Source organism: Cetorhinus maximus, unplaced genomic scaffold, assembly GCF_964194155.1.
Source record: "Cetorhinus maximus unplaced genomic scaffold, sCetMax3.hap1.1 HAP1_SCAFFOLD_1463, whole genome shotgun sequence".
NCBI lineage: Eukaryota > Metazoa > Chordata > Chondrichthyes > Lamniformes > Cetorhinidae > Cetorhinus > Cetorhinus maximus.
The window spans coordinates 28,421-54,419 of record NW_027597404.1 but is presented as its reverse complement, the minus strand read 5'-3'; the positions used below and the strand labels follow the sequence as shown (position 1 = coordinate 54,419).

Below are 25,999 nucleotides of genomic sequence, written 5' to 3'. Positions count from 1 at the left end.
TACAGAGATAGGGAGGGGTGTAGGGGCTGGAGGAGGTTACAGAGAGCAGGAAGGGAGAAGGGGCGGAGAGGCCTTTGAACAGGAGGATGAGAATTTTTAAGCCGAGGTGTAGCCAGACCCAGGAGGCAGGTGAGCACGGTGGGCCAGGTGAGTGAACGGGACACGATTCGAGTTGAGATGCAGGCAGCGGAATCTGAACTGGTTAATATTCCGTGGCTTGGATGGGATAAAGTGCAGGGGTGTTTTTGCAATGGGGGCCAGCATTTATCTTAAAGACGGACTCTGTTATCGCACTGCCGCTGGTGGCGGCTGTCAGTGCAGTGAGTGAGCGGCCCGGGGCGCATTGAGACAACACTGCCTGACCGGCCGCCTTTCCTGTCGTTTTATTCGCAGGCGCAACGCGGCGAGCGTCTCAGCCTGAATGAAGCGGAGCTCGGCGTCCTCCCCGGCTCTGAGCAATGGCTTCGGTCTCCCCAGCCTCACCATCAGCGGAGTGCCTCCCCCCACTGCCGGCGGCCAGGAGCAGCAGCCGTACCAACGGGCACCGCAGGCGCAAAGCCCTGGCGAGATGCCCAGAGCCACGGGAACTGTCCGCGTCTACCTGCCCAACAAGCAACGCACCGTGGTAAGTCATGCCCACGTGAAGGGCGGGAGCTCGGTGAGGACTGGGTGTCTCGACCCCTGGGGGGGTGGGGGGGGTGCAGGGGTGAATCTGAGCTGCCAGTTGGCGGGCGCCTCTCGCTAGCTGGGGTTATGGCTTTCCTGCACTGTAGAGAGGGTGCAAGGATTTACCAAGGATGTTGCCAGGAATGGAGAATTTTAACTTTCTGTTTTGTGGGTTGTGGGTGTCGCTGGCCGGGCCCAGCATTCGTTGCCCATCCCTAATTGCCCCCTTGAGAAGGTGGTGGGTGAGCCGCCTTCTTGAGCCGCTGCAGTCCCCGTGTGGTGTGGGTACACCCAAGGCGCTGTTAAGGTGGGAGTTCTAGGATTTTGACCCAGCGACAGTGAAGGAACGGCCGATATATTTCCAAGTCGGGACGATGAGTGGCTCGGAGGGGTACTTGCAGGTGGTGGGTGTTCCCCATGTGTCTGCTGCCCTTGTCCTTCTAGGTGGTAGAGGTGGTGGGTTTGGGCGGCGCTGTCGAAGGAGCCTTGGCGAGTTGCTGCAGTGCATCTTGTAGCTGGCACACACACTGCTGCCCCTGTGCGTCGGTGGTGGAGGGAGTGAATGTTTGCGGATGAGGTGCCCATCGAGCGGGGCTGCTTTGACCTGGATGGTGTCGAGCTTCTTGAGTCAACAGTCTACATGGAAAGGTTGGAGAGGCCTGGATTGTTTCCTCTGGAACACAGGAGGTGAGGGGAGATTATAATGGCGGTGTATAAAATTGAGGAGCCTACATAGAGTGGATAGGAAGCAACTGTTCCCTTTGGCATGGGGTCCATAACTAAGGAGCATAGATTGAGGGTAAGTGGGGGAGGTTTAGACCGGGTTCGAGTGGGCCGGGTGGAGGGGTGTGGTGTGGTGGGGGTGTGGGGTGAAAGGGTGGCACAGGCAGCAACCCTCATTGCATCCAAGCGAACAATCGGAGAAACATTGGAAGCACTGGAACCAAGGGCTGGACCGTGGGATTAGGCTGGATGGATCCTCTTTGGGTGGCACTGATACAATGGGCCAAAGAGCCTCTTGCCATGCTGTAATTGCCCATAAAACTGCCAACTGCTTGCGAGGGGATGGGACCGAGGAGAATCTCAGTGGCTAGTGGGGGAGGGAGTCCCTCAGTCCTTGCATAATGGGGTGGTGGGGGGGCTACAGGAGGTCGTGGGGGGGTTCAGAACACCATGAAGGGAGCTGAAATAAACCGGAATTTAAAACATGGAAGCATGGAATTATGAGGGGACTTTGTGGTGCAGAGTCAGAGATGGGCAGATCAAGGACAACATGGGTCAGATATGGAATTAATGTTCCCTCCACCTTGTCCCCATCAAACACTCCCAGGACAGGTACAGCACGGGGTTAGAAACAGAGTAAAGCTCCCTCTACACTGTCCCCATCAAACACTCCCAGGACAGGTACAGCACGGGGTTAGATACAGAGTAAAGCTCCCTCTACACCGTCCCCATCAAACACTCCCAGGACAGGTACAGCACGGGGTTAGATACAGAGTAAAGCTCCCTCTACACTGTCCCCATCAAACACTCCCAGGACAGGTACAGCACGGGATTAGATACAGAGTAAAGCTCCCTCTACACTGTCCCCATCAAACACTCCCAGGACAGGTACAGCACGGGGTTAGATACAGAGTAAAGCTCCCTCTACACTGTCCCCATCAAACATTCCCAGGATAGGTACAGCACGGGATTAGATACAGAGTAAAGCTCCCTCTACACTGTCCCCATCAAATACTCCCAGGACAGGTACAGCACGGGGTTAGATACAGAGTAAAGCTCCCTCTACACTGTCCCCATCAAACACTCCCAGGACAGGTACAGCACGGGGTTAGATACAGAGTAAAGCTCCCTCTACACCGTCCCCATCAAACACTTCCAGGACAGGTACAGCACGGGGTTAGACACAGAGTAAAGCTCCCTCTACACTGTCCCCATCAAACACTCCCAGGACAGATACAGCACGGGGTTAGATACAGGGTAAGGCTCCCTCAGTACTACTTGTTGAGGGTATCATTGGGTGATGCTGTGTCTGACGTTCCAGACAGTTGCTCTCCTATTATATAATAATTACACCAGACATGTTCTGTGATTTTTCGCAGGTAAATGTGCGTGCGGGGATGACAGTGAACGACAGCTTAGACAAAGCCCTGAAAGTCCGAGGATTGTCCCAGAAATGCTGTGCGGTCTACAGATTCATTGATGGGTGAGATCTTCACAGCAGTGTTTCTGTCTGAGGGGAAAGTGTGAAGCCAGTGACTGGGGAGTATATACAGACAGCAGAGTGTTCACAGGGGGCTGTACATAGGGCTCCGTGTGGATGTACAGTGCTACTTAGAGCAGAAAGGTACACAGAGCCTGTGCACAGGGGCCAGCATGAGCTCATGGGTAAGCAGAACGCCAGTGCTAACTCTGCGAGACAGTGGGGCAGGGCAGCGTGTGTTATACAGAGGAATAGTGCAGTGTGGGGCGTGTGCTATACAGAGAGACAGCGCAGTGTGAGGCTTGTGTTCTACAGAGAGACAGTGCAGTGTGAGGTTTGTATTAAACAGAGAGACAGCGCAGTGTGAGGCTTGTGCTATACAGAGAGACAGTGCAGTGTGAGGCTTGTATTAAACAGAGAGACAGCACATTGTGAGGCTTGTGCTATACAGAGAGAGCTCAGTGTGAGGCTTGTGCTATACAGAGAGAGCGCTGTGTGAGGCTTGTATTAAACAGAGAGACAGCGCAGTGTGAGGCTTGTATTAAACAGAGAGACAGCGCAGTGTGAGGCTTGTGTTATACAGAGAGACAGCGCAGTGTGAGGCTTGTGTTATACAGAGAGACAGCGCAGTGTGAGGCTTGTGTTATACAGAGAGACAGCGCAGTGTGAGGCTTGTATTAAACAGAGAGACAGCGCAGTGTGAGGCGTGTGTTACACAGAGAGACAGCGCAGTGTGAGGCTTGTGTTATACAGAGAGACAGCGCAGTGTGAGGCTTGTGTTATACAGAGAGACAGCGCAGTGTGAGGCTTGTGCTATACAGAGAGACAGCGCAGTGTGAGGCTTGTGTTATACAGAGAGACAGCGCAGTGTGAGGTGTGTGCTATACAGAGAGACAGCACAGTGTGAGGCTTGTGTTATACAGAGAGACAGCGCAGTGTGAGGCTTGTGTTATACAGAGAGCGCAGTGTGAGGCTTGTGTTATACAGAGAGACTGCAATGTGAGGTGTGTATTATGCAGAGAGACGGCGCAGTGTGAGGCTTGTGTTATACAGGGAGAGCGCTGTGTAAGGCATGTGTTCGACAGGGAGAGCACAGTGCGAGGCGTGTGTTCTACAGGGAAAGCGCAGTGTGAGGCGTGTGTTAAGCAGGGAGAGCGCAGTGTGAGGCATGTATTATATGGGGAGAGTGCAGTGTGAGGCTTGCATTATATAGTGTGGGGATTGTGTTATACAGAGAGACAGCGTAGTGTGAGGATTGTGTTATACAGAGAGACAGCGCAGTGTGAGGATTGTGTTATACAGAGAGACAGCATAGTGTGAGGATTGTGTTATACAGAGAGACAGCATAGTGTGAGGATTGTGTTATACAGAGAGACAGCGCAGTGTGAGGATTGTGTTATACAGAGAGACAGCGCAGTGTGAGGATTGTGTTATACAGAGAGACAGCATAGTGTGGGGATTGTGTTATACAGAGAGACGGCGCAGTGTGAGGCTTGTGTTATACAGAGAGACGGCGCAGTGTGAGGCTTTTGTTATACAGAGAGACAGTGCAGTGTGAGGAGTCTATTATAGTGAGACTGTGCAGTGTGAGGCGTCTGGTAAGTAGTGGGTAAGGAATTTACTAATTTAATTGCTTATAGTTTCAGGTCTTTTTGTGGGTTACAGTTTGTATATTCTGCAGTAACGAGGATCAGGAAAGAAGGGCCTTAGAGTAATTGACTTAAAATGTTTGATTTAAAGGGATAAGTCATGGCAGGAGAGCTCAAAGCCATGGTGTGCTCCTTGTGCTCCATGTGGGAAGCCAGGGACTTTTTCCAGTGCCCGGGACCAGCATGTGTGCAGGAAGTGTGTCCAGCTGCAGCTCCTGGAAGCTCGGATTTCAGAGCTGGAACAGCGGCTGGGGACACTGTGGAGCATCCGCGAGTCTGAGAGCATCGATAGACATTTAGAGAGGTAGTCACACCACAGATGAAGGGACTTGAGGAAGGAAGGGAATGGGTGACCACCAGGCAGTCCAAGAGAAACAGGCAGGTAGTTCAGGAGTCCCCTGGGGTCCCGCTCGCAAATCGGTATTCCATTTTGGAGGCTGATGAGGGCACTGGTTCCTCCAGGGAGTGCGGACAGAGCCAAGCTTCTGGCACCATAAGCAGCCTGTCTGTACAGGAGGGGAGGAAGGGAGGAAGAGCAATAGTAATAGGGGATTCTATAGTCAGGGGAACAGATAGGCGCTACTGTGGCTGTCAGCGTGACTCCAGGATGGTGTGTTGCCTCCCTGGTGCCAGGTTCCGGGATGTCACTGAACGGCTGCAGGGCATCCTGAAGGGGGAGGGGGATAAGGCAGAAGTCATGGTACATGTTGGTACCAATGACATAGGTAAAAAGAGGGATGAGGTCTTGCATCAAGAATTCAGGGAGTTAGGCAGTAGACTAAAAAGCAAGACCCCTCAGGTTGTAATCTCTGGATTACTCCCAGTGCCACGTGCTAGCGAGCTCAGAAATAGGAGAATAGTGCAGATGAATACGTGGCTTAAGAGTTGGTGCAGGAGGGAGGGTTTTAGATTGCTGGATCACTGGGACGGTTTCTGGGGAAGGTGGGACCTGTACAAGCGGGATGGTCTACATCTGAACCAGAGCGGGACTAACATCCTTGCGGGTGGGTTTGCTCGTGCTGTTGGGAGGAGTTTAAACTAATTCGGCAGTTGGAGGGGACACAGAATGTTAGCAAATTGGGACACATCATAATATAGTAAAACAATCAAGTCAGAGGGAGTACAGCTGCAATAAGCTTCAAGGGAGTAAGGCAAGGTTGGATGGCCTCTACTTTAATGCCAGGAGTATTACAGGTAAAACGGATGAGTTAAGGGTGAGGATTGACACGTGGAATTGTGATATAGTAGCCATCACTGAGACGTGGTTGAGGGAAGGGCAGGATTGGCAGCTCAACATTCCGGGATATAGAATTTTCAGGCGAGACAGGGGAGGGGGTAAAAGAGGAGGAGGCGTTACAGGTCTGTTACTGCAGTAAGGAGAGATGATATCTTGGAGGGGGCATCGAATGAAGCTTTGTGGGTAGAGCTTAGGAATAAAAAAGGGTCAACCACATTATTAGGTGTTTATTATAGACCCCCAGATAGTCAGCGGGAAATTGAGGAGCAAATATGTGCACAATTTGTGGAGGCGTGTAAAAACAATAACAATAGGGTAATTATATTAGGTGATTTCAACTTTCCCAACATTAATTAGGATAGACATAGTGTTAAGGGTTGAGATGGAGTGGATTTCTTGAAATGTGTACAGGAGAACTTTTTAGGTCAATATGTAGAGGGTCCAACAAGGGACAGCGCATTGCTGGGCCTAATTCTGGGGAATGAAGCCGGACAGGTGGTTGAGGTGGTGGTGGGCGAGCATTTTAGTGATAGCGACCACAACATGGTACAGTTTAAGTTTGTTATGGACAAAGAAATCGACAAGTTGCAAAAAAATGTTTTGGATTGGGGGAGAGTGGATTTTAGTAAAATAAGGCAGGATCTGGCCAAGGTAGACTGGGAACAGCTACTTGTGGGGAAATCTACAGAGGAGCAGTGGGGGGTGTTCAGTAAGGAAATGGGGAGGGTACAGGCTCAACATGTTCCCTCTAGGGTGATAGGAAGGAGTAACAAGCCCAGAGAACCATGGATGACCAGAGATATTCAGGTTACGATGAGAAGGAAAAGAGAGGCTTTTAGCAGGTACAAGGGAAGCAAATCAGCGGAGGCATTAGTGGAGTACAGAAAGTGCAGGATGGAGCTTAAGAAAGCAATTAGGAGAGCAAAGAGGGGATATGAGAAAGCTCTGGCTGGTAAAAGTAGGGAAACTCCCAAGATATTCTATAAGTATATCAATGGGAAGAGGATAACCAGGGAAAGAGTAGGGCCCATAAGGGACCAAGGGGGCAATCTATGGGTGGAGCCAATGGATATCGCTAGAGTGTTGAATGAATGCTTCATGTCCGTCTTCACCCAAGAGAATGAGGATGAAGGTATCGAACTCGGGGAGAGAGCCTGTGAGGTTCTTAAGCAAATTGATAGAGGGAGTGACAAGGCATTGGAGGTGTTGACAGGCTTAAAAGTGGACAAATCTTCAGGTCCGGATGATTTGTGTCCCAGAATGCTGAGGGAGGCAAGGGAGGAGATCGCAGGCTCTGACTCAAATTTTTAATACCTCTCTGGCCACGGGGGAGGTGCCAGAGAACTGGAGAACAGCTAATGTGGTTCCGCTATTTAAGAAGGGTTATAGAGATAAGCCAGGGAACTACAGGCCAGTGATTCTCAAGTCAGTGGTAGGGAAACTATTGGAGAAATTTCTGAAGGAGAGTATCTATCTCCACTTGGAGAGGCAAGGTTTGATCAAGGATAGTCAGCATGGCTTTGTCAGAGGGAGGTCATGCCTAACAAATTTGATTGAATTTTTTGAGGAGGTGACTAGGTGTGTAGATGGGGGTAGTGCAGTTGATGTAGTTTAAATGGATTTCAGCAAAGCCTTTGACAAGGTCCCACATGGGAGACTTATAAAGAAGGCAAAGGCACATGGGATACAGGGTAATTTGATAAGGTGGATTCAAAATTGGCTTAGTTGTAGGAGGCAAAGGGTGATGACAAGGATGCTTTAGTAACTGGAAGCCAGTGTCCAGTGGCGTACCACAGGGATCTGTGCTCGGTCCCCTATTATTTGTCATTTATATAAACGACATAGATGACTATGTGGGGTGTGGGGGTGTAGGATTAGTAAGTTTGCGGATGACACAAAGATTGGCCGGGTGGTTAACAGTGAGGTTGAGTGTCTTGGGCTACAGGAAGATATGGACGGGATGGCCAAATGGGCAGATAAGTGGCAGATGGAATTTAACCCTGAAAAGTGTGAGGTGATATACTTTGGAAGGAGTAATTTGACAAGGAAGTATTCTATGAATGGCAGTAGGAAGTTCTGAGGAACAAAGGGACCTTGGTGTGTGTGTCCATAGATCTCTGAAGGCGGAGGGGCAAGTTAGTGAGGTGGTGAAAAGGCATATGGGACACTTTCCTTTATCAGTCGAGGCATAGATTACAAAAGTAGGGAGGTCATGTTGGAGTTGTATAGAACCTTGGTGAGGCCACAGCTGGAGTAGTGTGTGCAGTTCTGGTCACCACATTATAGGAAGGATGTGATTACACTGGAGGGGGTGCAGAGGAGATTCACCAGGATGTTGCCTGGGATGAAACATTTAAGTTATGAAGAGAGGTTGGGTAGACTTGGGTTGTTTTCGTTGGAGCAGAGAAGACAGAGAGGCGACCTGATCGAGGTGTACAAGATTATGAGGGGCATGGACAGGGTGGATAGGGAGCAGCTGTTCCCCTTAGTTGAAGGGTCAGTCACAAGGGGACATAAGTTCAAGGTGAGGGGCAGGAGGTTTAAGGGGGATGTGAGGAAAAACTTTCTTACCCAGAGGGTGGTGACGGTCTGGAATGCATTGCCTGGGAGGGTGGTGGAGGTGGGTTGCCTCACATCCTTTAAAAAGTACCTGGATGAGCACTTGGCACGGTATAACATTCAAGGCTATGGGCCAAGTGCTTGTAAATGGGATTAGATAGGTAGGTCAGGTGTTTCTCATGTGTCGGTGCAGACTTGATGGGCCAAATGGCTTCTTCTGCACTGTGATTCTGTTATATGACGAGACAGCGCAGTGTGTGGCTTGTGTTATACAGAGAGACAGCGCAGTGTGAGGCTTGTGTTATACAGAGAGACAGCGTAGTGTGAGGCTTGTGTTATACAGAGAGACAGCGCAGTGTGAGGCTTATGTTATACAGAGGACAGCGCAGTGTGAGGCTTATGTTATACAGAGAGACAGTGCAGTGTGAGCCTTGTGTTATACGGAGAGACAGCGCAGTGTGAGGCGTGTGTTATACAGAGAGACAGCGCAGTATGAGGCGTGTGTTATACAGAGAGACAGCGCAGTGTGAGGCGTGTGTTAAACAGAGAGACAGCGCAGTGTGAGGCGTGTGTTATACAGAGAGCACAGTGTGATGTGTGTGTTATACAGAGAGCACAGTGTGAGGTGTGTGTTGTATAGTGACACAGTGCAGTGTGGTGCATGTGTTATACAGAGATACAGCGCAGTGTGCCTTGTGTGTTATACAGAGGGACGGCGCAGTGTGAGGTGTGTGTTGCACAGTGAGACAGCGCTGTGTGAATTGTGTGTGACACAGAGAGACAGCGCAGTGTGCACTGTGTGTTTTACAGAGAGTGAGTGTTGTGCCAGAAGTGTGTTATACAGGGCGCAGTGTGAGGCTTGTGTTATACAGAGAGACAGCGCAGCGTGAGGCTTGTTTTCTACAGAGAGATGATGCAGTGTGAAACGTGTGTTACGCAGAGAGACGGCGCAGTGTAAGGCTTATGTTATACAGAGAGCGCAGTGTGAGTTGTGTGTTATATTGATAGACAGGGCAGTGTGTGTTATACAGATCAACAACGCAGTGTGAGGTGCGTGTTATACAGGGACAACGCAGTGTGCCACGTGTGTTATGCAGAGGGATGGCGCAGTGTGAGGTGTGTGTTGTACCGTGAGACAGCGCAGTGTGAACTGTGTGTTATACAGAGAAAGCGTTGTGTTAGAAGTGTGTTGTATAGAGAGAGCAGTGTGAGACGTGTGTTATACAGAGAGCGCAGTATGTGGCGTGTGTTATACAGAGAGCACAGTGTGAGGCGTGTGTTATACAGAGAGCGCAGTGTGAGGCGTGTGTTATACAGAGAGCGCAGTGTGAGGCGTGTGTTATACAGAGAGCGCAGTGTGAGGCGTGTGTTATACAGAGAGCGCAGTATGAGGCGTGTGTTATACAGAGAGCGCAGTGTGAGGCGTGTGTTATACAGAGAGCGCAGTGTGTGGCGTGTGTTATACAGAGAGCGCAGTATGCGGCGTGTGTTATACAGAGAGCGCAGTGTGAGGCGTGTGTTATACAGAGAGCGCAGTATGCGGCGTGTGTTATACAGAGAGCGCAGTATGCGGCGTATGTTATACAGAGAGCGCAGTGTGAGGTGCGCGTTATACGGAGAGACTGTGCAGTATGAGTTGTGTAATATAGTGAGGCATGTGTTTTACAGAGAGACAGCGCAGTATGAGATGTGTGTTTTACAGAGAGACAGCGCAGTGTGAGGTGTGTGTTATGCAGCGAGAGCGCAGTATGAGGTGTGTGTTTTACAGAGAGACAGCGCAGTGTGAGGCGTGTGTTATGCAGCGAGAGCGCAGTATGAGGTGTGTGTTATACAGATCAACAGTGCAGTGTGAGGTGTGTGTTGAAAGGTCCGAGGAACACTCTGGTACAACATTTCAACACTCGGAGTCCAGATGCAATGTTCAAGTGGTTCCTTTATTACACAGGCAGGGAGCAAACGCTGAGCAGTCCAGGCGCTTCTCCACCGAGCTTCAAATAAGCACAGTTACTACCAGTTACAATTTAATGGTATTAGTTAGACAAAGGCCATAGCACAATGACCCTCTGGTGGGCTGATAATTGTGTTCTTGTACAGTAATTACCGTGCAGAGATTGGGTATTTCCCTTTTGGGAGATAGCAAAGAATGTATGTTTGTTCTATACAAATGGTTTACAGGGGCTGACTGGATGTAGTTCGAGGCCATCAGACGGTGTGAAATGGCCTTCCCCATTGCTTGATCGAGTCATCCCGTGTCCCCCGCCCGTGTATGTCTCCCATTTCCTCATTGCAAATTTACAGCTGAGCCCTTTGTACAAGTTTTTAGCTTTCATGTAAGGCTGTGATTGTGTATGCTTTGGCGCCCTAGCTGCTGGTCCTGGCTAGCACTCTAAAATAAATCCAAATTTTCGGCATCTTCAGTGTTATACAGAGAGACAGCAGAGTGTGAAGTGTCTGATATACAGAGACACAGCGCAGTGTGAGGTGTGTGTTATATAGATAGAGTGCAGTGTGAGGTGTGTGTTATACAGAGACTGTGCTGTATGAGTTGTGATACATAGGCATGTGTTTTATAGATAGACAGCGCAGTGTGAGGCTTGTGTTATACAGGGCGCAGTGTGAGGCTTGTGTTATACAGAGAGCGCAGTATGAGGCGTGAGTTAGAGAGCGCAGTGTGAGGTGTGTGTTATATAGGGAGAGTGTGGTGTGTCTTGTACGGAGACAGCACGGTGTGGGGTTTGTGTTATACAGAGCGCAGTGTGAGGTGTGTGTTAAACAGACAACGCAGTGTGAGGCTTCTGTTATACAGAGGACAGCACAGTGTGAGGCTTCTGTTATACAGAGGACAGCGCAGTGTGAGGCTTCTGTTATACAGAGGACAGCGCAGTGTGAAGCGTGTGTTATGCAGAGAGAGGGCGCAGTGCGAGGTGTGTGTTATACAGAGCACAGTGCGAGGCGTGTGTTATACAGAGCACAGTGCGAGGTGTGTGTTATACAGAGCACAGTGCGAGGTGTGTGTTATACAGAGCACAGTGCGAGGTGTGTGTTATACAGAGCGCAGTGCGAGGTGTGTGTTATACAGAGCACAGTGTGAGGTGTGTGTTATACAGAGCGCAGTGCGAGGTGTGTGTTATACAGAGCGCAGTGCGAGGTGTGTGTTATACAGAGCGCAGTGCGAGGTGTGTGTTATACAGAGCGCAGTGCGAGGTGTGTGTTATACAGAGCGCAGTGTGAGGTGTGTGTTATACAGTGACAGCGCAGTGAGGCATGTGTTATATAGAGATACGGCACAGTGTGAGGTGTGTGTTGTACAGAGAGACTGAATTATGAGTTGTGTTATATAATGAGGCATGTGTTATACAGAGAGAGAGCGCAGTGTGAGGTGTCTGTTATACAGAGACAGCGCAGTGTGAGGCGTGTGTTATGCAGAGATACAGTGCAGTGTGAGGCCTGTGTTACATAGAGATGGTGCAGTGTATGGTGTGTGTTATATAGAGAAACTACAGTGTGAGGTGTGTGTTGCATAATGACACAGTGCAGTGTGCCAACTGTGTTATACAGAGGGATGGCGCAATGTGCCACGTGTGTTATACAGAGAGACAGCGTCATGTGAGGTGTGTGTTATACAGAGACGGCGCAGTGTGAGGTGTGTTAGATAGCGCAGTGTGCGCTGTGTGTTATACAGAATGCAGTGTGAGGTGTGTGTTATACAGAGACGGCACAGTGTGAGGTGTATGTTAGACAGAGCGCAATGTGTGGTGTGTGTTACACAGAGTGCAGTGTGAGGTGTGTGTTATACAGAGACAGCGCAGTGTGAGGCGTGTGTTATATAGAGATAACGGCACAGTGTGAGGTGTGTGTTATACAGAGAGACAACACAGTGTGAGGTGTGTGTTGCATCATGACACAGCGCAGTGTGCCGTGTGTGTTATACAGAGGGACGGCGCAGTGTGCCCTATGTGTTGTACAGAGAGACAGCACAGTGTGAACTGTGTGTAATACAAAGAGACAGCATCGTGTCAGAAGTGTGTTATACAGAGCGCAGTGTGAGGCGTGCGTTATACAGAGAGAAAGCGCATTGTAAGGCGTGTGTTACACAGAGAGACAGCGCAATGTGAGGAGTGTGTTATATGGAGAGAGAGCACAGTGTGAGGTGCACATTATACAGAGAGACTGTGCAATATGAGTTGGGTTATATAGTGAGGTGTGTGTTTTACAGAGAGACAGCGCAGTGTGAGGTGTGTGTTATACAGGGACTGCGCAGCGTGAGGTTTGTGCTATACAGTGAGACAGCGCAGTGTGAGATATGCGTTATACAGAGGGATGGAACAATGTGAGACGTGTTTTATACAGAGAGCACAGCGTGAGATGTGTTATACAGAGAGACAGCGCAGTGTGAGATGCGTGTTATACGGAGAGACAGCGCAGTGGGGGGTGCGTGTTATACGGAGAGACAGCGTAGTGGGAGGTGCATGTTATATGGAGAGACAGCGCAGCGGGAAGTATATGAATCACAATGGAGTCCGTGCTATCTGTGCGTTCTCCTTGTAACTGCTGACATCTGTGTATCTTCTCTCTCCCTCCAGCCACAAGAAGCTGACGGACTGGGCGACAGATATCACACCCCTGGTGGGTGAAGAGCTGATGGTCGAGGTGCTCGATGAAGTCCCCTTGTCTATGCACAACTTTGTAAGTCCTGAGCTGTAGATCATCCGATTCATCCGCAGCTCATTATCGATCATTAATCGTCCAGTTAATTGATGGCGAAGCTACTGTCCTTACCCAGCATGGGCGTGCAGGTCACCCCAGCCCCACATTGTGATTCAGGGCACTAGGGATGAGGACAAGAGTGAAGGAAAGTGGAGAACAAGTGCCCGGAGTAAGCTGCATTTTTCCATCCCGTTCGCTCACTCGGACGTCGCAAAGCGCCTCACAGCCAGTGAAGTTTGTTTGAAGTGTGCACACTGCTATAATGTAGGGAATGTAGTCCACAGCAAGATCCCACAATCCGCAAGATGATAATGACCCAGATCACCTGTTTTTTTTAATGGTGTTGATTGACGGGTAAATAATGGCACCAGACAATCTCCCACCTGCACTCCCTCCACTCTTCTTCCAAAAGTGACTTTGTATTTTTGATGTCCACATGAGAGGGCAGACAGGGTCACTCCGACAGTGCGGCGCTCCCTCAGCACTGACCCTCCCACAGTGCGGCGCTCCCTCAGCACCGACCCTCCGACAGTGCGGCGCTCCCTCAGCACCGACCCTCCGACAGTGCGGCGCTCCCTCAGCACCGACCCTCCGACATTGCGGCGCTCCCTCAGCACCGACCCTCCGACAGTGCGGCGCTCCCTCAGCACCAACCCTCCGACAGTGCGGCGCTCCCTCAGCACTGACCCTCCCACAGTGCGACGCTCCCTCAGCACTGACCCTCCCACAGTGCGGCGCTCCCTCAGCACTGACCCTCCGACAGTGCGGCACTCCCTCAGCACTGACCCTCCGACAGTGCGGCGCTCCCTCAGAACTGACCCTCCGACAGTGCGGCGCTCCCTCAGCACTGACCCTCCGACAGTGCGGCGCTCCCTCAGCACCGACCCTCCGATAGTGCGGCGCTCCCTCAGCACTGACCCTCCCACAGTGCGGCGCTCCCTCAGCACTGACCCTCCGACAGCGCGGCGCTCCCTCAGCACTGACCCTCCGACAGCGCGGCGCTCCCTCAGCACTGACCCTCTGACATGCACCAAGTGTGGGTATATAGTGCATCTTTATGTATAGTGTGTGTGTTGTGTATATGTGTGTATATATAGTATATACGTGTATGGTGCGCGTGTAAATTTGCTGTGCACACGTGCACAATATATATAGTTTATGTGTGTACATAGTGCATTTGTGTATATATAGTGCCTGCATTTGTAAATAGGCAAGGGAATCAAAAGTTATCAGGGGTAGATGGGTATGTGGAATTCGAAACACAAACAGATCAGCCATGATCTTATTAAATTGAGATCAGGCACAAGGGGCCGAGTGGCTTATTTTTCCTAATTCGTGTGTTTGTATGTATAGTATGTATGTGCATATATACAGCATGTCTGTGTACATACAGTGCGTCTTGTATACATATAGTGCATCTAGTGTGTATATGTATATACATTGCAATTGTGTGTTTATATTCAGTGCATGTGTGATATGTCATGTGTATATCTGGAGTGCACATATGTGTGTGTGTAGTGCGCATGTATATGTAATATGCATGTATATATAGTGCGTGTGTGTATATAGAGTGCATGCATGTAAATATACAGTGCATATGTGCATATATACTGTGTATGTGTAGTGTGTGTATAGTGCAAGTATGGATATAGTGTGGATATGATCCATGTGTATATAGTGCATTTGTGTGTATATAGTGCATTTGTGTGTATATGGTGTGTGTATACAGTGTGTATATGGTGTGTGTATACAGTGTGTATAAGGTGTATATGGTGTGTGTGTATATGGTGTGTGTGTATAAGGTGTATATGGTGTGTGTGTGTGTGTGTGTATACGGTGTATATAGTGTGTTTGTATATGGTGTGTGTGTATATGGTGTGTGTGTGTATGGTGGGTGTGTGTATGTGGTGTGTGTGTATATGGTGTGTAAATGGTGTGTGTATACAGTGTGTATATGGTGTGTGTATACAGTGTGTATATGGTGTGTGTATACAGTGTGTATATGGTGTGTGTATATGGTGTGTGTGTGAATACGGTGTATAAGGTGTGTGTGTATACAGTGTATATGGTGTGTGTGTGTATATGGTGTATATGGTGTGTGTGTGTATATGGTGTGTGTGTGTGTACGGTGTTTATGGTGTGGGTGTGTGTATACGGTGTGTGGATGTATACGGTGTATACGTTGTGTGTGTGTATACAGTGTATACGGTGTGTGTGTATATGATGTGTGTATGTACGGTGTATCTGGTGTGTGTGTGTGTACGGTGTATCTGGTGTGTGTGTACAGTGTATCTGGTGTGTGTACGGTGTATATGGTGTGTGTGTGCACGGTGTATCTGGTGTGTGTGTATATGATGTGTGTATGTACGGTGTATCTGGTGTGTGTGTGTACAGTGTATCTGGTGTGTGTGTGTACAGTGTATCTGGTGTGTGTGTACGGTGTATCTGGTGTGTGTGTACGGTGTATCTGGTGTGTGTGTACGGTGTATCTGGTGTGTGTGCACGGTGTATCTGGTGTGTGTACGGTGTATCTGGTGTGTGTACGGTGTATCTGGTGTGTGTGTGTGCACGGTGTATCTGGTGTGTGTGTGCACGGTGTATCTGGTGTGTGTGTGCACGGTGTATCTGGTGTGTGTGTGCACGGTGTATCTGGTGTGTGTGTGCACGGTGTATCTGGTGTGTGTGTGTACGGTGTATCTGGTGTGTGTGTACGGTGTATCTGGTGTGTGTGTACGGTGTATCTGGTGTGTGTGTACGGTGTATCTGGTGTGTGTACGGTGTATCTGGTGTGTGTGTGTGCACGGTGTATCTGGTGTGGGTGTGTGCACGGTGTATCTGGTGTGTGTGTGCACGGTGTATCTGGTGTGTGTGTGTATACGGTGTATCTGGTGTGTGTGTATACGGTGTATCTGGTGTGTGTGTGTACGGTGTATCTGGTGTGTGTGTGTACGGTGTATCTGGTGTGGGTGTGTACGGTGTATCTGGTGTGGGTGTGCACGGTGTATCTGGTGTGGGTGTGTACGGTGTATCTGGTGTGTGTGTACGGTGTATCTGGTGTGTGTGTACGGTGTATCTGGTGTGTGTGTACGGTGTATCTGGTGTGTGTACGGTGTATCTGGTGTGTGTGTGTGCACGGTGTATCTGGTGTGGGTGTGTACAGTGTATCTGGTGTGTGTGTGTACGGTGTATCTGGTGTGGGTGTGTATGGTGTATCTGGTGTGGGTGTAGTCTGTCTGTAGTGTGCACGTGCCTGTATGTGGTGCGTATATATAGTGGGCGTGCATCTATGTGTACAGTATAGCGCGTATGTTTGTGTGTGTATATAGTGTGAGTACACTCTGTCCACACTGCTGATTTGCAGTGTGACATGAGGTATCAGGGACGGGTGCTGGTGCCAGTTTGATCCAGTCCAGACCAGTGCTGGTACCAGTTTGATCCAGTCCAGACCAGTGCTGGTGCCAGTTTGATCCAGTCCAGACCAGTGCTGGTGCCAGTTTGATCCAGTCCAGACCAGTGCTGGTGCCAGTTTGATCCAGTCCAGACCAGTGCTGGTGCCAGTTTGATCCAGTCCAGACCAGTGCTGGTGCCAGTTTGATCCAGTCCAGACCAGTGCTGGTACCAGTTTGATCCAGTCCAGACCAGTGCTGGTGCCAGTTTGATCCAGTCCAGACCAGTGCTGGTGCCAGTTTGATCCAGTCCAGACCAGTGCTGGTACCAGTTTGATCCAGTCCAGCCCGGAGCGGTAGTGGGTCCGGTGGGGCCCAGCCCGGAGCGGTAGTGGGTCCGGTGGGGCCCAGCCCGGAGCGGTAGTGGGTCCGGTGGGGCCCAGCCCGGAGCGGTAGTGGGTCCGGTGGGGCCCAGCCCGGAGCGGTAGTGGGTCCGGTGGGGCCCAGCCCGGAGCGGTAGTGGGTCCGGTGGGGCCCAGCCCGGAGCGGTAGTGGGTCCGGTGGGGCCCAGCCCGGAGCGGTAGTGGGTCCGGTGGGGCCTGGAGCGGTAGTGGGTCCGGTGGGGCCCAGCCCGGAGCGGTAGTGGGTCCGGTGGGGCCTGGAGCGGTAGTGGGTCCGGTGGGGCCCAGCCCGGAGCGGTAGTGGGTCCGGTGGGGCCCAGCCCGGAGCGGTAGTGGGTCCGGTGGGGCCCAGCCCGGAGCGGTAGTGGGTCTGGTGGGGCCCAGCCCGGACCAGTGCAGTAATCCGCTGCTGGTTGTTTGCGTTCTGCAGGTTCGGAAGACGTTCTTCAACCTGGCTTTCTGCGATTTCTGCCTAAAGTTTTTGTTCCACGGCTTCCGCTGTCAGACCTGCGGGCACAAGTTCCATGAACACTGCAGCAGTAAAGTACCAACGGTGTGCCTGGACCTGGGCAAATAGTGAGTACAGAGGGATGGACAGCGGGGAGAGGCGGGAGAGAGGGAGGGTGCGGGTGAGAGAGGGAGGGTGCGGGGGAGAGAGGGAGGGTGCGGGGGAGAGAGGGAGGGTGCGGGGGAGAGAGGGAGGGTGCGGGGGAGAGAGGGAGGGTGCGGGAGGAGAGAGGGAGGGTGCGGGAGGAGAGAGGGAGGGTGCGGGAGGAGAGAGGGAGGGTGCGGGAGGAGAGAGGGAGGGTGCGGGGGAGAGAGGGAGGGAGCGGGGGAGGGAGGGAGGGTGCTGGGGAGGGAGGGTGCGGGGGGGGGAGGGAGGGTGCGGGGGAGGGAGGGAGGGTGCAGGGGGAGAGAGGGAGGGTGCAGGGGGAGAGAGGGAGGGTGTGGGGAAAGAGGGAGGGTGCGGGGGAGGGAGGGTGCGGGGGAGAGGGAGGGTGAAGGGGGAGAGGGAGGTGCGGAGGAGAGAAGGAGGGTGCGGGGGGGAGAGGGAGGGTGCGGGGAAAGAGGGAGGGTGCGGGGGAGGGAGGGTGCGGGGGAGGGAGGGAGGGTGCAGGGGGAGAGAGGGAGGGTGCAGGGGGAGAGAGGGAGGGTGCAGGGGGAGAGAGGGAGGGTGCAGGGGGAGAGAGGGAGGGTGCAGGGGGAGAGAGGGAGGGTGCAGGGGGAGAGAGGGAGGGTGTGGGGAAAGAGGGAGGGTGCAGGGGGAGAGAGGGAGGGTGTGGGAAAGAGGGAGGGTGCGGGGGAGGGAGGGTGCGGGGGAGAGGGAGGGTGCAGGGGGAGAGGGAGGTGCGGAGGAGAGAAGGAGGGTGCGGGGGGGAGAGGGAGGGTGCGGGGAAAGAGGGAGGGTGCGGGGGAGGGAGGGTGCGGGGGGAGATGGAGGGTGATGGGGGAAGGGAATGACTGGGGGAGGATCGGAGGGAGTGGAATGAGCACGGGGGGGTGGGGGATCAGAGGGGGAGGGGAGTGAGTACGGAGGGAGGGATCGGGGTGAGTGAGCACAGAGGGAGGCGTCGGCGGGGAGTGAGCACAGAGGGAGGGGTCAGTGGGGAGTGAGCACAGAGGGAGGGTTCAGTGATATGGGGGAGAGTGAGCGCAGGGGGAGGGGGCGGTGATATGGGGGAGAGTGAGGGCAGAGGGAGGGGGCGGTGATATGGGGGAGAGTGAGCGCAGGGGGAGGGGGCGGTGATATGGGGGAGAGTGAGCGCAGAGGGAGGGAGCGGTGATATGTGGGAGAGTGAGAGCAGAGGGAGGGGGCGGTGATATGCGGGAGAGTGAGAGCAGAGGGAGGGGGCGGTGATATGCGGGAGAGTGAGCGCAGAGGGAGGGGGCGGTGATATGGGGGAGAGTGAGCGCAGAGGGAGGGAGCGGTGATATGGGGGAGGGTGAGCGCAGAGGGAGGGGGCGGTGATATGGGGGAGAGTGAGCGCAGAGGGAGGGGGCGATGATATGTGGGAGAGTGAGCCCAGGGGGAGGGAGCGGTGATATGCGGGAGAGTGAGCGCAGAGGGAGGGAGCGATGATATGTGGGAGAGTGAGCCCAGGGGGAGGGAGCGGTGATATGCGGGAGAGTGAGCGCAGAGGGAGGGAGCGGTGATATGTGGGAGAGTGAGGGCAGAGGGAGGGAGCGGTGATATGTGGGAGAGTGAGGGCAGAGGGACAGAGCGGTGATATGTGGGAGAGTGAGGGCAGAGGGAGGAAGCGGTGATATGGGGGAGAGTGAGAGCAGAGGGAGGGGGCGGTGATATGTGGGAGAGTGAGCGCAGAGGGAGGGAGCGGTGATATGCGGGAGAGTGAGCGCAGAGGGAGGGGGCGGTGATATGGGGGAGAGTGAGGGGGCGGTGATATGGGGGAGAGTTAGAGCAGAGGGAGGGAGCGGTGATATGGGGGAGAGTGAGCGCAGAGGGAGGGAGCGGTGATATGGGGGAGAGTTAGAGCAGAGGGAGGGAGCGGTGATATGGGGGAGAGTGAGCGCAGAGGGAGGGAGCGGTGATATGGGGGAGAGTGAGGGCAGAGGGAGGGAGCGGTGATATGGGGGAGGGTGAGAGCAGAGGGAGGGGGTGGGGAGGGAAGTTGGAGCTTTGCGGTAACAGTGCGAGTGCTGGGCTGGGGGACCCGGTCTCCCTGGCATCATCTGATTCTTTCCTCTCGTCTCGCAGTCCAGCATCTCCTGATCTCTACGATGAGACGTCGCTGTCGCCGATGCCCTTATCCCTGACCGACCAACTGCTGACCCCTCAGTCCTCAAGGTGAGACTGTGTGTGATGTGCTGCCAAAGAGTCTCTCGCCCACACCCCCTGCCCCCCTCGGCCTTGACCCTCGGACGGTGTGGCGCTCCCTCGGTCCCGACCCTCGGACGACTCGCCGCTCCCTCGGTCCTGACCCTCGGACGGCGCGGCGCTCCCTCGGTCCCGACCCTCGGACGGCGTGGCGCTCCCTCGGTCCTGACCCTCGGACGGCGCGGCGCTCCCTCGGTCCCGACCCTCGGACGGCGCGGCGCTCCCTCGGTCCCGACCCTCGGACGGCGCGGCGCTCCCTCGGTCCTGACCCTCGGACGGCGCGGCGCTCCCTCGGTCCCGACCCTCGGACGGCGCGGCGCTCCCTCGGTCCCGACCCTCGGACGGCGCGGCGCTCCCTCGGCCCTGACCCTCGGACGGCGCGGCGCTCCCTCGGCCCTGACCCTCGGACGGCGCGGCGCTCCCTCGGTCCTGACCCTCAGACGGCGCGGCCCTCCCTCAGCACTGACACCAGTGAGAGTGTCAAACCTGGATTCCCCTGAGTATTGAATTGTGCCTTTCTGCTGCTGGGCACGATGTTGAAGTAGTTTTGCTTCGTATTGCAGGCTGGCACCACCCGCTTTCACCTTCCCAAGTCACTGCCCACCCGTTGAAGGGCAGCTGCAGAGACAACGATCGACCTCGACACCCAACGTTCATATGTCCAGCACCACAGCACCGGTCAATATGAGCATCATAGAGGTGAGGAATTCACACCCTACGCTGGTGACACACCAAAGCTTCACAAGCACCGCTCTGGATGAAATATGGGAGCTCAAGTACAAGCAGATCCCCCTGTTACTGAGCATTGGTGTTCAGGGGGGACTTTGAGATTCAGTGTTACTGAGTATTGGGGTTCAGGGGGTGGTGAGATTCTGTGTTACTGAGTATTGGGGTTCAGGGGGCGGTGAGACTCTGTGTTACTGAGTATTGGGGTTCAGGGTGGCAGTGAGATTCTGTGTTGCTAAGTATTGGGGTTCAGGGGGACAGTGAGATTCTGTGTTACTGAGTATTGGGGTTCAGGGGGCAGTGAGATTCTGTGTTACTAAGTATTGGGGTTCAGGGCGATGGTGAGATTCTGTGTTACTGAGTTTCGGGGTTCAGGGGGACAGTGAGATTCTGTGTTACTGAGTATTGGGGTTCAGGGGGCGGTGAGATTCTGTGTTACTAAGTATTGGGGTTCAGGGCGATGGTGAGATTCTGTGTTACTGAGTTTCGGGGTTCAGGGGGACAGTGAGATTCTGTGTTACTGAGTATTGGGGTTCAGGGGGTCAGTGAGATTCTGCGTTACTGAGTATTGGGGTTCAGGGGGATGGTGAGATTCTGCGTTACTGAGTATTGGGGTTCAGGGGGACAGTGAGATTCTGTGTTACTGCGTATTGGAGTTCAGGGGGATGGTGAGATTCTGTGTTACTGAGTATTGGGGTTCAGGGGGCAGTGAGGTTCTGTGTTACTGAGTTGTCTAGCTGAGGACAAGCTATATATACGAAATACCTTTGTGTCAACGTGTCTGTTCTTTCCTGACCTGTTTCGCTGTGGCTGACATTCTGACGTTCCCTTTGCAGGATGCCCTGAAGTCGCAGCCCGCTGTCGGTGAGTTTCTCCTGCGTCCCTATTCCATTCTCGGAGGTTCTCCCACAAGCTGTAGCTCTGGACTGCGCCAGATCGCAGAGGGAGCGGATAGAGAGCCGTGCAGGCCACTATGTTCCAGAATATTGGGGTCGGGCGGTGAAGGGGAGGGGGTTGGGCCGGGTGGGGGTTGGCCGGTGATGACGGAACACGCCGGGTCAAGTTGCGGGGCGGGCCGTAAAGTGGAGGGGCGGGTGTGGGAGTTGTTGTGAGTGGCGGTGGACTTGGGACTGGGGTGGGGGGGGGAGAGAGAGAGAGGGGTACCGCTGCCCCCATGTGACGCTGTGTACCCACTTTGATCCCCCCCAGGGCTCCGCAAGCAGTCGCCCAGCCCCCCGCACTCTGCCTCGCCGCACGGACCCTCTACCCCGCAGCCCAAGTCGCCCGTGACGCCGAACCGGGAGCGGAAGCTGTCTTCCTCGTCGGACGACCGCAGGAAAGTGGTGACCAGAGGGACGGGCACTCAGGTCATGGGCGGGCTGGGGTACCAGGACCCCGAGCTGTACCCAACGCTCCAGGTAGGCACCCGCCCGTTATTTATGCTGACCTTCCTTAATAACTGTAAAGAGTAATGAGCCAGGAAGTCGACGATGGCAGAGCGACGTGCAATCTGGGTGTGGGGGGCGGTGGGGGGTGAGGGGGGAGTAGAGCAGGAAGAGGCTGAATGGGTCGATTCCTGCTCCTGTCTCCTATGTCTGTGGGCTGAAGTCCAGCTTTAGTGTGCGTAATGCAGGCTAGCACAGCTCAGTGTGCGTAATGCAGGCTGGCACAGCTCAGTGTGCGTAATGCAGGCTGGCACAGCTCAGTGTGCGTAATGCAGGCTGGCACAGCTCAGTGTGCGTAATGCAGGCTGGCACAGCTCAGTGTGCGTAATGCAGGCTAGCACAGCTCAGTGTGCGTAATGCAGGCTGGCACAGCTCAGTGTGCGTAATGCAGGCTAGCACAGCTCAGTGTGCGTAATGCAGGCTAGCGCAGTTCAGTGTGTAATGCAGGCTAGTACAGCTCAGTGTGTGTAATGCAGGCTAGTACAGCTCAGTGTGTGTAATGCAGGCTAGTACAGCTCAGTGTGCGTAATGCAGGATAACGCAGCTCAGTGTGCGTAATGCAGGCTAGCACAGCTCAGTGTGCGTAATGCAAGCTGGCACAGCTCAGTGTGCGTAATGCAGGCTGGCACAGCTCAGTGTGCGTAATGCAGGCTGGCACAGCTCAGTGTGCGTAATGCAGGCTAACACAGCTCAGTGTGCGTAATGCAGGCTAACACAGCTCAGTGTGTGTAATGCAGGCTAGCACAGCTCAGAGTGCGTAATGCAGGCTAACACAGCTCAGTGTGCGTAATGCAGGCTAACGCAGCTCTGTGCGTAATGCAGGCTAGCACAGCTCAGTGTGCGAAATGCAGGCTAACGCAGCTCAGTGTGCGTAATGCAGACTAGTACAGCTCAGTGTGCGAAATGCAGGCTAACGCAGCTCAGTGTGCGTAATGCAGACTAGTACAGCTCAGTGTGTGTAATGCAGGCTAGCACAGCTCAGTGTGCGTAATGCAGGCTAGCGCAGCTCAGTGTGCGTAATGCAGGCTAGTACAGCTCAGTGTGCGTAATGCAGGCTAACGCAGCTCAGTGTGCGTAATGCAGGCTAACGCAGCTCAGTGTGCGTAATGCAGGCTAACGCAGCTCAGTGTGCATAATGCAGGCTAACGCAGCTCAGTGTGCGTAATGCAGGCTAACGCAGCTCAGTGTGCGTAATGCAGGCTAGTACAGCTCAGTGTGCGTAATGCAAGCTAACGCAGCTCAGTGTGTGTAATGCAGGCTAGCACAGCTCAGTGTGCGTAATGCAGGCTAGTACAGCTCAGTGTGTGTAATGCAGGCTAGCACAGCTCAGTGTGCGTAATGCAGGCTAACGCAGCTCAGTGTGCGTAATGCAGGCTAGCACAGCTCAGTGTGCGTAATGCAAGCTAGTACAGCTCAGTGTACATAATGCAGGCTAGTACAGCTCAGTGTGCATAATGCAGGCTAACGTAGCTCAGTGTGTGTAATGCAGGCTAGCGCAGCTCAGTGTGCGTAATGCAGGCTAACGCAGCTCAGTGTGTGTAATGCAGGCTAGCACAGCTCAGTGTGCGTAATGCAGGCTAACGCAGCTCAGTGTGCGTAATGCAGGCTAGCACAGCTCAGTGTGCGTAATGCAAGCTAGTGCAGCTCAGTGTGCATAATGCAGGCTAGTACAGCTCAGTGTGCGTAATGCAGGCTAACGTAGCTCAGTGTGTGTAATGCAGGCTAGTACAGCTCAGTGTGTGTAATGCAGGCTAGCGCAGCTCAGTGTGCGTAATGCAGGCTAGCGCAGCTCAGTGTGCATAATGCAGGCTAACGCAGCTCAGTGTGCGTAATGCAGGCTAGCACAGCTCAGTGTGCGTAATGCAGGCTAGCGCAGCTCAGTGTGCGTAATGCAGGCTAGTACAGCTCAGTGTGCATAATGCAGGCTAGTACAGCTCAGTGTGCGTAATGCAGGCTAGTACAGCTCAGTGTGCGTAATGCAGGCTAGCGCAGCTCAGTGTGCGTAATGCAGGCTAGCACAGCTCAGGGTGCGCTGTGTAGGTTAACACGGCTCAGGGTGCGCTGTGTAGGTTAACACAGCTCAGGTTGCGCTGTGTAGGCGGGTTCAGCTCAGTGTGCGCTGTGTAGGTTAACACGGCTCAGGGTGCGCTGTGTAGGTTAACACAGCTCAGGGTGCGCTGTGTAGGTTAACACAGCTCAGGGTGCGCTGTGTAGGCGGGCACAGCTCAGTGTGCGCTGTGTAGGTTAACACGGCTCAGGGTGCACTGTGTAGGCAGGCACAGCTCAGGGTGCGCTGTGTAGGCGGGCACAGCTCAGTGTGCGCTGTGTAGGCGGGCACAGCTCAGTGTGCGCTGTGTAGGCTAACACAGCTCAGGGTGCGCTGTGTAGGCTAACACAGCTCAGGGTGCGCTGTGTAGGCTAACACAGCTCAGGGTGCGCTGTGTAGGCTAACACAGCTCAGGGTGTGCCGTGTAGGCTAACACAGCTCAGGGTGCGCTGTGTAGGCGGGCACAGCTCAGTGTGCGCTGTGTAGGTTAACACGGCTCAGGGTGCGCTGTGTAGGCTAACACAGCTCAGGGTGCGCTGTGTAGGTTAACACGGCTCAGGGTGCGCTGTGTAGGCTAACACGGCTCAGGGTGCGCTGTGTAGGTTAACACAGCTCAGGGTGCGCTGTGTAGGCTAACACGGCTCAGGGTGCGCTGTGTAGGCTAACACGGCTCAGGGTGCGCTGTGTAGGCTAACACGGCTCAGGGTGCGCTGTGTAGGCGGGCACAGCCCAGGGTGAGTCACGTGGGCAGATTGCCCCCGGGTGTGCCACGCAGGCTTAACGCGGCAACTCTGTGTAGAAAGTGAACGGGTGGGAGTGCTTCGCCATTAAGCAGAGGTCATCTGTTGATTTGGGCAGAGTGATCAACTCTTCCGCAGGGAGAGATTAACTCGGTTTGCTCGGTTTTCAAGCGAATGCGGCCACACCGAGATTCCAGCATCTACTGGGAAATCCACAGGAGTGAGATAAACGTCCTGAAGAGGATCGGAGCTGGTTCATTCGGCACTGTGTACAAAGCAAAGTGGCACGGTAAGCATGGGGAACAGTGACGGTACAGCAACATAGTTAGCACAGCTCGCTGTCTCTCTCTCTCTCACTCTCGCTCTGTCCCGCTCTCGCTCTGTCCCGCTCTCGCTCTCCCCCTCTCTCTCCCCCGCCCACACTCTGTGTCCCTGTCTCTCTCTCTCGCCATTCTCCCTGTCTCCTGTCTGTCTGTCTCTGTGTCTCTCTCCACTGATTCCTGTGTATGTGTGTGTGTCTCTCTCTCCACTCTGTCCCTTGTGCATTCTGTCTCTCTTTCTTTCTCCCCCTCTCTTTCTCTCTCTCTCTTTCTCTCTCTCCATCTCTCTCTCTCACTCTCATGTCTCTGTCTCTCTCATGTCTCTGTCTCTGTCTCTCTCATGTCTCTGTCTCTTTCTCTCTGTCTCTCTCTCTCTGTCTCTCTCTCTCTCCCCCTCTCCGTCTCTCTCTCCCTCTCCGTCTCTCTCTCCCTCTCCGTCTCTCTCTCCCTCTCCGTCTCTCTCCCCCTCTCCGTCTCTCTCCCCCTCTCCGTCTCTCTCCCCCTCTCCGTCTCTCTCCCCCTCTCCGTCTCTCTCCCCCTCTCCGTCTCTCTCTCCCTCTCCGTCTCTCTCTCCCTCTCCGTCTCTCTCTCCCTCTCCGTCTCTCTCTCCCTCTCCGTCTCTCTCTCTCCCTCTCCGTCTCTCTCTCCCTCTCCGTCTCTCTCTCCCTCTCCGTCTCTCTCTCCCTCTCTGTCTCTCTCCCTCTCTGACGTTTCTCTTTCTACCTCTCTCACAGGTGACGTAGCGATTAAGATTCTGAAAGTGACTTACCCGACTCCAGAGCAGCTCCAGGCGTTCAAGAACGAAGTGCAGGTTCTCAGGTGAGACACTCACCGCGGCCCAAGCCCAGGCGGTGGAGCCAGGATTGAAACCAGCAGCGAAAAGCCCCTTGGCCAGGTTCAGTAACCCCTCTGCCCCGGCATAGCACCTCATAGTTTGGGAAGCGTTGCCGCTGGTGGTCACCAAGCGAGAACACTGTCAGTGCCGTCCTGGATAGTGTTTATCCACAGGGTTTGGGCAGAGCGGGGGCTGACCAGAAGACTCTTAAGCAATTGAGTGTGAAAGAAAGAGAGAGAGAG

At 53.7% G+C, this 25,999-nt stretch overlaps 1 protein-coding gene across 1 annotated transcript in view; it reads left to right on the top strand.

The window, feature by feature from the left end:
* Window positions 1–397: 397 nt before the first annotated feature.
* Window positions 398–25,999, top strand: part of LOC144676258 (serine/threonine-protein kinase A-Raf-like) — a 42,190-nt gene continuing 16,588 nt past the window's right edge. Inside the window, exons 1-10 of the mRNA XM_078536737.1 lie at window positions 398–625; window positions 2,769–2,872; window positions 12,898–13,000; window positions 17,239–17,384; window positions 19,525–19,614; window positions 20,208–20,343; window positions 21,207–21,234; window positions 21,580–21,788; window positions 24,774–24,891; window positions 25,657–25,741. Coding sequence (XP_078392863.1) covers window positions 422–625; window positions 2,769–2,872; window positions 12,898–13,000; window positions 17,239–17,384; window positions 19,525–19,614; window positions 20,208–20,343; window positions 21,207–21,234; window positions 21,580–21,788; window positions 24,774–24,891; window positions 25,657–25,741 — 1,223 coding nt within the window. The 5' untranslated portion in view covers window positions 398–421. The remainder of the gene's footprint in view (window positions 626–2,768; window positions 2,873–12,897; window positions 13,001–17,238; window positions 17,385–19,524; window positions 19,615–20,207; window positions 20,344–21,206; window positions 21,235–21,579; window positions 21,789–24,773; window positions 24,892–25,656; window positions 25,742–25,999) is intronic.